At 36.8% G+C, this 15,388-nt stretch overlaps 3 protein-coding genes across 3 annotated transcripts; all 3 read right to left on the bottom strand.

Moving 5' to 3' along the window:
- Positions 1-4: 4 nt before the first annotated feature.
- LOC144854641 (small ribosomal subunit protein mS27-like) lies at positions 5-4,339 on the bottom strand. The gene is made up of 10 exons (XM_078712574.1): positions 4,252-4,339; positions 3,578-3,655; positions 3,395-3,468; positions 3,209-3,267; positions 2,870-2,984; positions 2,437-2,515; positions 2,078-2,199; positions 1,629-1,811; positions 1,147-1,209; positions 5-771 (listed from the first exon to the last, which is right to left on the bottom strand). Exons 1-10 carry the CDS (start codon positions 4,331-4,333, stop codon positions 394-396), a joined length of 1,233 nt encoding a protein of 410 aa, XP_078568700.1. The 5' UTR covers positions 4,334-4,339; the 3' UTR covers positions 5-393.
- Positions 4,340-5,424: 1,085 nt separating this feature from the next.
- On the bottom strand, positions 5,425-6,965 carry LOC144854838 (stAR-related lipid transfer protein 5-like). Its single transcript, XM_078712828.1, has 3 exons — positions 6,840-6,965; positions 5,941-6,158; positions 5,425-5,696 (listed from the first exon to the last, which is right to left on the bottom strand). The coding sequence occupies exons 1-3, from the start codon at positions 6,924-6,926 to the stop codon at positions 5,537-5,539; spliced, it is 465 nt and encodes a 154-aa protein (XP_078568954.1). The 5' UTR covers positions 6,927-6,965; the 3' UTR covers positions 5,425-5,536.
- A 4,844-nt stretch (positions 6,966-11,809) lies between these two features.
- LOC144854261 (stAR-related lipid transfer protein 4-like) lies at positions 11,810-15,098 on the bottom strand. Its single transcript, XM_078712188.1, has 5 exons — positions 14,888-15,098; positions 14,641-14,690; positions 13,389-13,524; positions 12,959-13,176; positions 11,810-12,328 (listed from the first exon to the last, which is right to left on the bottom strand). The coding sequence occupies exons 1-5, from the start codon at positions 14,978-14,980 to the stop codon at positions 12,169-12,171; spliced, it is 657 nt and encodes a 218-aa protein (XP_078568314.1). The 5' UTR covers positions 14,981-15,098; the 3' UTR covers positions 11,810-12,168.
- Between the last annotated feature and the right edge of the window lie 290 nt (positions 15,099-15,388).

Here is a 15,388-nt window from a genome sequence, read left to right as displayed (position 1 = left end):
ACAGTACTGTATTTATTGTTGTTTATTTAGCAAACATTGGTTTAGTGCATTACACAGAATTTAGATGTAAAATAAACTTTAATGCTTACAAAAATCATACAGTACAATGTATGATTATGATTTTCAAAATCATTGCATGCCAAGTTCATGTCGGCCATTAAATCATGTGTTTTTAACACTTTTTGCCTTCCATACCGCACGACCATAATTAGTAATACCGTAGAACACCCCTATTAATGGAACACTACCCAATAAATGGTAATTAATTCTTAAACACACAGGTGTCAACACTAGTATTTTGTAAGGCCCTAAGTGTGTAGACCATGGCGGCACAGAATACTCTCTGAAAAGGCATTGACATTATTTAATAGTAAACCACAGTTCAAGATAACTTTACAACCTGGTGGTATTTTCAATCTCTTCAGCAAGTTGTTCCTTATCTATATATTCTACATCCTCAAATGAATCCTTCTTTTCTTCAGTTTGTGTATTCCCTTGCTCACGTTTGTTCAACCAGTACTTGATGCCTCCCGTTTCCTGCAATAGCTTCTCCAACCTAGCCTCTTTTAGTGATCGAATGAAGGCTTCTTTAGCCTCGCGCTGTCTTTGCACTGCGTGTACGTTGGATTCATGCCATTCTAATAATGTTGTTGGATATTGTTCAATGTCTTTTGTTTCCAAGTTTGGAATATTTTCAACTAAATCTTGAAGAAGATCGTCAACTGGTTTATCAATTATTGAATTATTTTCGTTAAGTTTATTGACAGTTTCCTAGAAGATGAATTAAAGAAACGTTAATCATTTTTGACATCATTCAACCAAGTTTGATTCATTGAAAATTAATTTAAGAACTTATTTTATTCAGCAAATTTCTAAATAAAATTGGTCTTGATCATTTTAGGAGAGGACCCCTTATGTTTGGCCCAGACTTTTCAACATTCTGGATTTTCCCCTATATTATTAACATTTTTTTTAATTACAATTACAACTTAGAAGATGAACATTAAACAATTTAACTTAAAGAATACATAGATAACATTTTTTTTTAAACCTGTTGTTAAATATTAATTAAAACAATTAAATGTGAATACTGTGTTGTTAAATAATAATTATTAGCCAAAAATTAAATAAATTGCTGGTACTTGCCTGGAGTGATGCTTGTAATTGTTCATTATCTGAATTTTCAACAGCACTGTGTAACTTGGAGACCTAAACAAATGTATTAATATAATTTAATTGAATTTAAAAAAAAAAGAAACAAAAGTAGTGTGAGTGGCCGAGCAGTTAAGACAGTGGAACCGTAATTACGTAGCCATAACATTGGCAAGGGTTAGAGACTCACTCGTTCCATGGTTCTGGTGGTAGAACAAGTCTTCTCGGATAAGGACTATAAACCGTAGGTCCAGTGTACACATCTAGCTCATGTGCACTTTACTAACCTAGTACATCTTTCGAGACGAGTAGGGGGTTACCCCGGTGTACTAGTACATTACAGTCACTGATCATAACTGGGCCCTCTGGGAGGTCGTCCAAACAAAGTGTAAATTTGAGTTTATAGAGAGACAACATAAAAAGGATGACCACAAAGTGATGAAAGGACCATAGATATATTAAATGAAAAAACTCACCGCATCTTGTAAAATACAATCCTTTTCTGCCAATTCAGCAATTTTCTGTAGAGCTTTCACACCTTGGTCTAGTCTTGTAGGTACCATACTGTAGCCAATTACATGATAACTTCTGGAAAAGAGACTAGATTGACCTCTAGTTGCATCTGCTAAGGTCATTCCCAAATGGGGTAGATGATGATCCTGCAGATAAAATATTAATCAATAATAATGTACCAAATTCGTATATCATATCATTTAAGTTGTACCATTTATATATATAAAACATATTGCATTGATGAAGGGCTAGTGTTGCCCCAAAAGCTCTGCTAATTTTTCTGGCTTTATCGTTTTGCTTATTTTATTTTGTATCTATTCTGTATTTTGAGATCCAGCCACTGATACCCACAGCATTGCCATTATTTTTAGTAATTTGCCTTTGGATTTATATATAAAATATATAAACGTACTTCGATTTCGGTTCCACTTAATAAATACTTTAGACAGGCATACAAGGCTAGGTGCTGCGATAAAGGTGCTGTATTGTCTAAAACCTCTGTGTGCATCATCTCCATAGCAACCATTGCTGCATCTGTAAACATAACAAATGACATCAAATTGGTCCATTTATTACAGAACAGAAGACATCTCTGTTTTTGTTAAATAATGGAACAATTATACAAAAATTAAAATGCGCTTTGCTTTTTTAATATTTGTATTTTATTTATTCAAATTTCTTCAAAATAAAAGAAATAAATATAAAAGGCAAGGTCACACCAAACAGCTACTAAACACCTATGATAGTTGGGTCAACTCAAAACAAACTCACTTGCATAATCTTCGTTTTTCAAGAACATATCAAGAAGAATGTTGAAAATCATCATGTCCGGAAACAAGCCATAGTTGATCTACAGATAAGTGAGTGATTATATTTGGTTTATTTTTCAAATTTAATGGTTACTGCCCTGTTATTTATCATAGCTACAATGTCAGTTAACTCCACACTGCTAGTGTTAGTAACAAAATGTTATTACTCTTCCAATTCCGGACTCTCTGAAAACCGGAACTCTCCCAAAACCATACTATTCTCAAAGTGTAAAAGGTCCCAAATTCCTCTTTACCACTAAACACACATTCTGAATACCAGACTTTCCAGAAAACCAGACACATTTTGCCAGCCCAAAGATGTCCGGTATTGGGCGAGTTGAGTTGCTGAAACAAATGATGCATAGTTTAACCATTAAAACATTGATTTACTGTACCTTGTTTAGAAGTGTCTTGTAAGCGCGTTCAGGCTCATTCAACCGTATACACGCCCTGAACCATGCATGAATTGTTGCCTTTCGCAAATGTCTGGCAACAATGGAGTGCCGATGACTGGAGACAAAACAATATTTAACATTAATTTTATTAATATAAAAACATTAATTAAGAAGAATTAAAAAAAAAAAATTTATTGTACTGTAGGTAGATCTCTGCAGAAACCTTATGTAGTTATGCAGAATAGAGACATTTTAATTTAATAATGATGTTTCATTATGTTTTCTCCCAAATATATATGCCTATTTGCCCAAAACCCTTTCAATAACCAGTTTCCCTACCAGTCTAAGTATTGTTCTCCTGTCTGGAGTTGAGCTGTTGTCATGATATTATCAACAAACTAGAGGGAAAAAACACAAATAAATAATTTAATCGTTCTTATAGCTGTGACACATATGTACCAGCAATCAAATTTACATTTGAAAATTATGTTATAATAATTAATAATTGGTTTAAATTACACTTACTATATGTAGTTCAATTGATGGAACAGGCTTTTTCAAATCTACAAAGTCTCGATCTAATTTCAATTGTAGTTCAACTAAATTTCAAATAGAAATAATATAATAAAATATTCCAACTGTTAACAAATGATGGTTGACAATGGAATTCTTTTTTAGAACATTGTATCTACAAAATATTAATATTACCCATGTCCATAGCTAGCCTTTTTCGTTTCTGCCAAACTTCATTTCCATAATAAGCCTCTGAGAGTAGAGTTCTTCTTCCTATAAATAAAATTATAATTATTATTTATATTTATTATTATTATATATAAAATGCTCTTGGGCATAGGCTAGGCATGGCTGCACCAGGGATCCGGCTTTTTTGCAGTCACAGTTGGGACACCATCAGCCTCAGGGCACTGGCAGTAGTAGGCCTAAGTATTGGTAGTACTACCTAGTAGCATCCCTAGTAGCCAGGTATTTTGTATCATTATCAATCATGCATGCAATAATGATATTATTTTATTATAATATGCCATGCATGATTATGAATGATAGATGATATTTTAAATTAGATAATAAAATAATAGGTCAGTAAAGCTGTTAAATTTGTTTTTCTTAGTTTAGGCCTAGGTCTAGTCATCCCTATCCAGGCCTACTAGTGTGTGACCATACGTAACAAACAGAACAGCGTCTAGGCCTAGCCCTATATGGGCCCCGGCACGGCGGACGCACCAGATACACAGTAGATGATGGATGGAGTATCCTAGGCCTAGCTTTTCAGATAGGTATTGTATTGAAATAAATAATATATTTGTCATTTAAACTGAACAAGATACTTCTTCTAGTTCATACTAAATATAAAATACGCTTCTTACCTACGGTAGATGTCCTTGCGTTATCTAGCAACCGCTGGATTACATGACGAGTTGACAGCGTGCGAAACATGCAAGTCGCCATCTTGAATTTGTGAATGGAAACAAAAAATGTGGAGTGCGAGCCAGCGAGGCATGCAATTCATGTATATCATCATGCGCGCCATGACGTTAATTCAGCATCAGAACAAAATAAAGAATACAGCGCGAGCCACACACAAAAGCTATTTAATATTTTTACAATTCATAAAACAATTACAATAATGAATCAGTCGACTGAGCTCATCTTGTTTACTAGTTTCGTTCCCTCAAAATTACGTTCATGAACAGGCATTTTTATGACGTTACGATTAGAATGACGTAATATGAAGCTTTCGTTTTAACCTACTGTGATTTGTTTTTCTACGATTTGAGGCTAATTTGTGCATTTTTATATATTTTTTTTCTTTCAAGAAAATATGTCAAAATGCCTATTGGCTGAAATGAACCCCATACCGATTTCAGTCTATTTTGTAAGTTTTTGATGTGACATAAGGCGGCTGGAAACAGGCCGTGGGTGGCAAGGTGCCTAGCGATTACTGTAAATAGTTAGTGATTATGACAGTTCACTATAGGCCTATTGACGATAGAAATCGCAAAGATCCTAAATTAACCTAACCCTCTAAATAGGCTATCTCTCTTTTTTTAATTAAAAAAAACAGACAAAAAAATCCGTAGAGATCGAACCTAAACTAGAACTGAGAGCACTCAAAACAGAGTATACAATAAAGTACATGACTGAAAAGCTGACAATATCCTATTTATCATGGCAGTTTGCTATGCATTTGTGCCTTTTTTATTCAGTGTAATATCACACACACAAAACTAAAATGCAAACAAATAAACAAGTTTAACTAACAGTTTATGTAATAATAGAACAAAGGCAGTCTACTGTAATTCAATTAATATCGACCTTATTTATTCCGGCTCGCTGCTGTGCCTAACTTTCTTGAGTTATCATATATACTTAGTGCGCTGATTTCGTACAACCTTTATCTTTCAGTAATTTTGATCTTTTGATTTATATATCAGGAAACACAAATTATTGTGATATTGTTAATACATTTGAAAAATGTATAGCATTTGAAATGGCCAGCAATTAAATGAAATTTATTGTCACAATATTAGGTTAAGACTTCCGAGAAAGAGAAGTTGTTATTATTTGGTATTAAATCATTCATTGATATCACTGATTAATTAAGCTATAAGTGTAGCCCCAAATAGGCCGCCTACAGGAAATATTGTCGATTTATTTGGCACGGATTTTTTCGAGTTTCTTGTGATTCTTCCTGAGTGTGGAGCCGCGTCCAATTAGCTCGCTTGGAATAAAGCTCTCTATCACTTTCGACGGTACATTGCCGCTGAAGTCCAGCTCCTCAATGTGTTTGATTTCAAGGACATCTTTGTCTCTAGATAAAAAAGAAAACATTGATTACAAGTTGTTATCAAACGTCCCATCGATATTAAAGCTCTGTTGTCTACACTATCAAACTTGATGTGACAAAAACATGTGATGTGCCTATATATGGACATGATGATGTCATATCACTACCATATTTGGGAATATCACTGCCATATTTGTCAAGCTAGTTTGATAGTGTAGACAGAGTTTAACATCATCGTGACTTATTGACTGGTGGTCAATAAACTTACCCCAATTTAACCACCTCCATGATTAGTCCAGTAACGAAGTGTTTTCCACGAACTAGTTTTGGTGCAACTGGCAAATCATGGTCTATCCCTTTCGCAATAACGGCAGCCTTTTTATCGTTGTCTGGGAACCTTTTAATGTAGACAAGATCTATTAACTCCCTGCTTGATATGAGCCCCATGGCCATGGAAGTTGTCACGGTCCTTACTACCTTCACATCCTACAGAACAGAAGTGTGTAGAGAGTTAGAATGGGAAACACGGAGGAATGAATTGTGGAAATGTTCGTGGTAGGCTACACTTTTTCCAAAATAGCACTTGCGAATACTTTCTTGGCCAGAAACGAAACGCTTTAAGCTTTAATCAAACTTTATGTGACAAAAAAATGTGATGTGCCGATATATAGACATGATGATTTAAATATTTCGGCACATCACACCTTTTTTGTCAAACTAGTTTGATAGTGTAGACAGAGCTTCAGGAATTCTCAACGTGGTGTTAATGTACTACCGCACAAAGATAATAACAAGACGATTTGTTTTAAAACTTTGTTTAATGAGGGTGACGCAAAAGAGCCGAGGCTGACATGCATGAGGCCCTCAACACTTAAACAACGGGAACGATCCAAATACAATGAAAACAATTCTTTTTTAAACCCAGTAAAGCGTGGTTCCCACTAGCGACGCAACGTAACGCAAACGACACAACGTAACAAAATGCCCTTCCAATCATTGTGTTTTCCCCCGCCTGCGTGAAATCAAACATACGATGTTTGCATCACTATTGCGTCGTCGGTTCTCACTTGTGATTACGCAATACATCACTTTGCGTCGATACGTCGCTGTGTTACGTTGCGTTGCGTTCTAGTGGGAACCAAGCTTATGTAACTGGTTTCCACTTACGTCAGACACTTCTTCGAGACATTCCATTTCTTTAACTAAACTATCAATATCTTCGATATGTCCTCCCAAACACTTAGGCAGCGACATGACAATTAAATCCTCCAGAGGAAGATCAACCGTGTATACACATTTATAGCTGTAACATACATATACAAATAAGTCAGATTCTACTAAAATAATTGAACAAGTGATAAAATTGCGTTAAAGGTTGACGCAACGTAACGCAATCTACGCAACGTAAGCAAATGCCCTTCTAATAATTGTGTTTGCCCCCGCCTGCGTGAAATCAAACCTGCTATGTTTTCAGCACTGTTGCGTCGTCGGTTCCCACTTGTGATTACGCAATACAGCACTTTGCTTTGCGTCGCTGCGTTGCGTAGTATACCTGTCGGATATCTAGAAATGCAAGTTTATCTACGCGTTGGAAAATGGGAGTTGTGGTGTGGGCTGGTGTCTTATTATCTATAGTGGTGTCTTCACATTCATAGCTGATAAAAATTGTACTACAAGTTTTTGAACAATGTAATGATGTTTTATTTTAGTGAACTGTCAAGATAATATATGATTTATCATAAATGTTTTATTCACTGTCTATATTTGGCAGATGTCTATACAAAAAATAGGCTATCTGTTTAAATATTAATATAATCATTCTAAATTAGTTTCAAGGTAAATACATTTATCATCTGTTTTCGTTTGTGTTGGACTTTCAACGTTTAGTTAAACATACATTACCGTGGATATGATGGATTAGATTATTAGTGCCGCAGCGTTAATATAATTTCAGAAATGACGTGGTACATTCGGTTCTAGGCTGGATGCCCCCTGGACATTTCCCCCCGGACATTTACCTCGTCCGGTATTTTCCCCTTGGACATTTTATTCAAAAAGTCTATTTTTTCCGGGGGGAAATGTCCAAGGGAAACTACCCTGCTCCCGGTACATTCTGCGGCGCGAAATAATGTGGCGCGGCGCTTTTAAACTGATTAATCAGTGAGCGGGAGTCGTGACGTGCGTGCAATGGCGGGAGTTGCCGATGAACGCGACTGTCTATACTGCATGCTCATCTACTTCAAAAGATTATTTAAGATACAAATATAACTTACGCAGAACCAGCGAAGTGTTCGGATTTCTTGCGATAAACTTTGTGGTCTTTCTGCAAATTATATAAAAAAAATATTAGTTCGCTCGTGAAAACGTTGGCATATAGACGAAAAAACAGTATGTTAGTATTGACACTCATTAACACACCATTTATAATACTACACTACTACTACTGTTTTTGGAATAAAGGTAAATTTACACAGACGAGCGGTAACGGTAAGCGGAAACCGCGTAGGTTGTCCCACGTAGAATCTGTATCTTTGAGCGGAAACCGCCCGTCCGCTCCGCGTTTTGTGTGTAAATGGTCATAAGGAAACATAGATTTTATATGTTTATTACCGTTACCGCTCGTCTGTGTAAATTGACCTTACGCCTGATGTTGTATGATGGGACACGGAGTATTACGTAGGACCGTACGTTCTATCTATCCAGACCATCACGGTTTCCGCTCAAAAAAGGGTTTTTACACACAACTTGGAGGGACGGGCGGTGTCCGTTCAGGATAGATACAGATTCTACGTGGGACAAGCTACACGGTTTTCCGCTTACCGTTACCGCTCGCATGAGCTGTGTAAATTGGTCTTAATTAATAATACATCTTTACGTTTAATTTACACACTTACCGAACTCTTAATTTCCTTGCCCCAGTCATCACTCTCTATCAATCGCACAAGTGCCTCATATGCCTTCTCAGCTTCGGCCTTGTAGTCCATATTGACGTCCGTCGGTTTTTTCTAAGCTCGAACTGACCACTTGCTTAATAGACTGGTTAAGTCGACGAAAACTTAAACCAAGATATAGTGAGGAGTTTAGTGTCACGTGTGGGGGAGTGAACACTGCTTGTGACATTGAATACAAAGTCCAAAAGGCGTATTTAAACTATATTAATATTCACCTTGACCGGCTTCTTCGAATGCTTCTGTTTATTAACAATTAGCATGTTTTTTTAGCCTGAATTAATTACCTTGGTTTTGGATATCGGTGTGTGTGGGCGAGGGGGGGGGGGGGGGGGGGTGATACAACTAATACTTCTTTCCTCCATTGATATTTAAATCTTTCCGTATCTGTTACGTCACATTTTGTAATTAAGCTGCCGTAACTGCGTAATAATTCCATGACAACCATAGCCTATATTAACAAAGTTATTGATTAACGTAGCTAAATAATCATTCACAGGCCGTTAGTCTGGAGTGGTCAGGAGATCTAACAACTACCGCCGTTTGTTTGCTCCGGTTTACTCGACAAAATAGGTTCTTTCAAAATTTTCTTACCATAGCACCCAACCATGGTGAGGCTGAGGGGTGAAGACCTGTACTATACCGGTAGTACAGGGAATTTTTCGAAAAATGCTAAAATCGCCCGTCCAGTGTTATTTTAAGAACTTTTAATACAATCGTAAGCCTAATTGGTGGTCTATCAAATCCTCCAAATTTTTTCAAATTCTAATCGAACCCCTCCATAAAATTGCTAATTTACGTGCCTGAATTCATATAAGATTACATATTTTAATAACTCTCAAATACTTCAAACTTACGATCGTAAGACAATTTACTTTCCGTGGTTTTTGATGATAATCAATAACAGATTGCTCAAAACATATTTTATTAATTCTAGACGTATGAGCACGATCAGACTGGTCATTCGCGATCAGACTGCTCATGCGCGATCAGACTGCTCGTGCACGATACATTTTTCCCTGAGAAATAAGTCATATAGAGGGCCGCGGCAAGAGACACGGTGTTCAAAGATATTGACAGAAATGATTTAATATTTATAAGTTAACGGATTGGATTGTTTGCTTTCCTCTGTATCTCTCTCCCCTAAGACCGTGGACGCAGAATTTGGTCTATACGGTGGCCCACAACTGTCACGCACACTATATAAATCATATTCACACAATTAAAGAAGGAATCACACAATTAAAGAAGAAATCACACAATTAAAGAAGGAATCGCATATAAACAAAAGAAAGCATGAAAATATAAAACGAAATGCACAAATAAAGAAGAGCTAAGCACAATTAAAGAAGTCCGCAAAAAATTTGAAAGTACCTCGCACAATTAAAGAAGTTCGCAACAAATTCGAAAGCTCCTCGCACAATTAAAGAAGTTCGCAACAAATTCGAAAGTACCTCGCACAATTAAAGTACAGTAGTCCGTATGGAACGCCATTGCTGCCTCCGGCAGCAAACTTTAATTATATTCGGCTCTTTTACCATTACTTCGGCTCTTTTACCATTCGGCGTATTTCTATTCGGCCTTTTTACCATTACCTTCGGCTCTTTCAGCATTCGGCGCATTTCTTTTTGGCCCATTTACCATTACGTTCGGCTCTTTCAGCATTCGGCTCTTTTTTATTCGGCCCATTTAACATTACGTTCGGCTCTTTTTGATTCGGCCCTTTTTTATTCGGCTCTTTCTGCTCTTTTTAAATCGGCATTTTTTTATATGGCGCAATTAAAATCTAACCTTTGACATGGGGTCAAATGGAAGAAAATCAACGACTGGAAATGAGTCTATGAAAAGTTTACAAACATTTCATCATCATGGCGCCAACCATGAGTAGCCAACCGATTAAAGATGTGTTGAATAACCTAAAATTAATTCATCTTTTAACAAATTTTGAGAGAGAAAGGGTAAATTATTATTATTAAATGTTAGGCTGACACAGGCTAGGCCTAGCTAGCCTAGGCCATAAATCAAACCTTTTCTCTCTCAAAATGGTCAATAAGGTGGGACAATTGCAAGTTCTCTAGCTAACACATTAATCATGTCAATAAATTGAAATAGCCTTCAAATTCATTTAATTCAACCAACCAAACACTTTACATGCTGCATCTATATGTTTTGTAAACTTTTCATAGACTCATTTCCAGCCGTTGATTTTCTTCCATTTGACCCCATGTAAAAGGTTAGAATTTAATTGCGCCGTATAAAAAAGGGCCAAATCAAAAAGAGCCGAACATAATGCAGAAAGAGCCGAATAAAAAAGGGCCGAATTAAAAAGAGCCGAACGTAATGGTAAATGGGCCGAATAAAAAAGATCCGAATGCTGAAAGAGCCGAACGTAATGGTAAATGGGCCAAATAGAAATGCGCCGAATGCTGAAAGAGCCGAACGTAATGGTAAATGCGCCGAATAGAAATGCGCCGAATGGTAAAAGAGCCAAACGTAATGGTAAAAGAGCCGAATAGAATTAAAGTTTGCTGCTGGAGGCAGCAATGGCGTTCCATACGGACTACTGTACTTTAATTGTGTGTGAGGCACTTTCGAATTTGTTGCGGACTTCTTTAATTGTGCGAGGAGCTTTCGAATTTGTTGCGGACTTCTTTAATTGTGCGAGGTACTTTCGAATTTGTTGCGGACTTCTTTAATTGTGCGAGGAGCTTTCGAATTTGTTGCGGACTTCTTTAATTGTGCTTAGCTCTTCTTTAATTGTGCGTTTCTTCTTTATTTGTGCATTTCTTCTTTATTTGTGCATTTCGTTTTATATTTTCATGCTTTCTTTTGTTTATATGCGATTTCTTCTTTAATTGTGTGATTCCTTCTTTAATTGTGTAATTCCTTCTTTAATTGTGTGATTCTGTGTTATAGTGTGCGTGATAGTTGTGGGCCACCGTAGGTCTATACCTATAGGCCTATGCCTAAAAACCTACTTTGGTCCACGTGCAATACAACATTTAAAAAGAAAAGAAGAAAATAAACACGCCCCTCGAGGATTTCCACATTATTTGATTCAAACTTCAGAAGTTGTTTTACAAATATCGAATATTTTTATGAATCGTCGTTCACACCGTGTTACGAGAGTATTATCCTATACGGTACGTAGGCATACTACTGTACTAGATAAACATACACAAGCAAAAATAAAGTTAAACTGAAGCATTATTTAATGAAATACTACACTACTTGTAAACAATACCGTTTTTGGCTTTACAATTGGCTTCTTGCTACTTCTTCGTACGTACCTCGACACTATGTTTTCTCAGTTCTTTTCTAATTATAAAGCATTTTCAAAAATACAGATAAACAATGTGTATAATGCGTGAACTACGGAAGCCCATTCGCGTCACTAGTTAATTATATTTTAAGAGCCGTTATCTAAAGTGTCACGAACTGGCTTCAGTAGTGAACAAATCTTGGTTAGTCGGTTTAAATGTATTTCATCAAAATTGTCGTGTGGCACTGTAGGCCTATAAACACAAACTAATGATATAATGCTTTATTTATTTATTGCGGATTTTTTCTAATTTCTTGAGGCTTTTCTTGTATGTAGTTGCCTGATTGCATAGCTCGCTGGTAATGAACTTTTCAACCACAGAAGACGGTACACTGCCGCTGAAATCTCTCTGTTCAATTTGTTTTATTTCAAGAACTTGTTTATCACTAAAAGAAAACAAGATCAGTATACGATAATGTAATGATAATACTGTGATTCAGTGAATCCCCTGTTAATAAGAAGACACTTTGTCGGGTTCCAAAGGTGTCGCTTTTATAACGCTAGGTTCCTACGCAACGACGAGGCGCAACGCAAGTTAGTTGACCAATCATAACACAATGGTTCATCACTTCCGGCTGTGATTGGTCAACCCACTTGGTTTTTGCCAACATCATCACTGCATTGCGTCCAAGTGGAAACCAATACCCGATTCTGTAGCTGTCAATAGACTCTCTGTGGAAGATAGGTATCTGTTTGACTGGCAACTGTCTTCCACAGAGAGTCTATTGACAGCTACAGAATCGGGTGAACCAAGCCTTATATGGAGATTCTTGTTTAACTGTAGACCTATGAGCAGAGACGAACTTATTGAAGGAGGAGTGGCGAGTTGCCGCTGCTAACGGGATCTATAACAAGCCTACAATTATGTCCTATGCATCTAATGTTGTATTTTCACGTTTGCAATTAATTTGTTTTCTTATTAATGTGTAATAGGCCTATCTGATAATGGCTAGGCTTATCAACCCAACCCAAGATACGGTACAGCTATTGTAATTTGTACAATTAGGCCTACTCACCCTTGCTCAACAACATTGACAATGAACCCGCTTGGATATCGTTTAGCACGAACTAATTTCGGCGTAAGAGGAACGTCGTATTCTACGCCTGACGTTATAACTGCAACTTTATTGTCGTTTTCTTCAAATCGTTTAACGTAACATATATCTATGAATTCTCTGCTTGATATTATTCCCATGACAACTGGATTCGATACACCTCTGATTATACTAATTTGCTGTAACAAAAATTTGATGATAATATAAAGCTCTGTCTACACTATCAAACTTGGTGACGATAAAAAGTGATGTGCCCATAATGGACATGATGATGTCATATCACTACCAATGTTATATTGCATCCAAATAAAAATATAATGAAACAAAATAGCAGCCATTGTTTATGTTTTCAAGTATGAGACGAAACGACCAATTTGAAATTGGTACTTACATCAGATACTTGTTCAAGGCACTGGATTTCCTTTACCATCGAATCAACATCTTCTATATGGCCTCCCATACATTTGGGCAGCGTCAGGGCGAGAATGTCGTCAAGAGATATGTCCACAGTGTATGCACATTTGTACCTAAAAAATTGATTATTTTATTTTCACATTTTCTAAAAAAATATTCACATCATCCACGACTCGTCAATTACAGAATGGAATCCCATGCCTTATCAACCAAATCTCATAATATACGTCATTCATATTAAAACTATAGCCTCTTTTATAGCGCTTAATGCTCAAGATTTTAAGTTTTTTATTTTTTATCAAACGTATACCGAAACATGTTACAGCTAATAATCAGCTCAATTTGTGCTTTGACCTTACCAGGTACCTATTTATATACCTGGATGGAGAGAGGCAAATGTAGGTACTCATTTGCAACCTACATGGGTGGGGAGACAAACAAAAGTACAGTGTCTTGCTTGGTTCCCACTATGACGCAACGCAAGGACGTAAGAGCAACGCAAGCGAGTTGACCAAATGACACTGATAGTTCAAAATAATCCATCGCTTGTCATTGGTCAAATTGCTTAAGCTTGTTTCCCACTAGGACGCAACGCAATGACGTAGACGCAACGCAAACAAGTTGACCAATGACAAGCGACAGTCGAATAAATCCGTCGCTTGTGATTGATCAAATCTCATTGCGTTACGTCGTTGTGTTGTGTCTCTAGTGGGAACCAAGCTTTACGTTGCGCTTACGTCCTTGCGTTACGTCCTAGTGGGAACCAATTATTAAGGATACAAACAATGCTCTCACGTCATTTTTTCTCACAATATAAGGAAATTATTAGTGCTGTTTTAAATATCAATGTGTAAAAATGTGTGACAGAAATTGAACCAAAATGTAAATAAACAAGCCACAGTGCCACTACAATGATATCTGGCAAAGCTCACCCGGCGGACCGATCGATTCATGAATGAATACATTCGATCGATTACCGTAATTGATTTACCAAGTGACCAACACTTTCCGTTCGATCGTTCGTTCCTACTTCGTTACCGATCGTTTATTGTAATCCACTAATAAATAGTCATGAACAATCGGGATAATTTAGTATGATGGGCCTCTTAAGCTCTGTCTACACTATCAAACTAGGGTGTGATGTGCCCAAATATGGTAGTGATATGCCAAAATATGGTAGTAATATGCCCAAATATAGACAGAGCTTTAGTATAATGAATACAACTTACATGTAGCCACTGAAGTGTTCGGATTCCTTTCGATGTACCACGTGATCTTTCTGCAATAAATAACAAATAATTTTCTAATGCAAACGACACTTATTAAACGTATCGTAGGCCTTGCAGTTACATGTAATATAGGCCTATATTTTTGTAGACAAACACTGTCAGACGCGCACTTACAAGTTAACCCGGATATACGTCTGGTCACCAGTGATAGTTTCTTAAACCTAGTTAAAGGAGCAAGTTAACATACCGAACTTTTAAAAACTGGTCCCCAGTCTTTTTCCTCACCAAGAAGGTCTGTTACCACACCGTAGCAACGCTCAGCTTCGGCTTCGTAGTCCATTTCTGTCGGTGTTTCGTTTCGTCTACTATCTCATGAACATCTCATAACTGAAACACTGGAATACCTTCCTGTTTCTACACCGTCAGCCTATCATATAGCCATTAACCGCGCCTCTTCCGTGTGGATTACAAAGATTAAATTCATTTCAATTGTTACAACCATGCATGACTAAACACGCCTCACGTATTTGATCTTCAAAGAAAAATCAATTTACATAATCGTACAGGAAATACACAACAGAATATTTCCTATTAATGTAATCACACGACATTTATTAATATACGGCAAAGGGCACGATGAAGCCTAAATGTTTGTATTATTTAATAAAATTCGCTAATGCTAAAGCTTGCTCCACAGGACAATTACCGCGCGATGGATCATCTTCTAAATCCCATATCGTGATTGGTC

Source organism: Antedon bifida, chromosome 10 (genome assembly GCF_963402885.1).
Source record: "Antedon bifida chromosome 10, ecAntBifi1.1, whole genome shotgun sequence".
NCBI classification, from domain to species: Eukaryota; Metazoa; Echinodermata; class Crinoidea; order Comatulida; family Antedonidae; genus Antedon; species Antedon bifida.
This window is presented reverse-complemented; position numbering and strand designations above follow the sequence as displayed.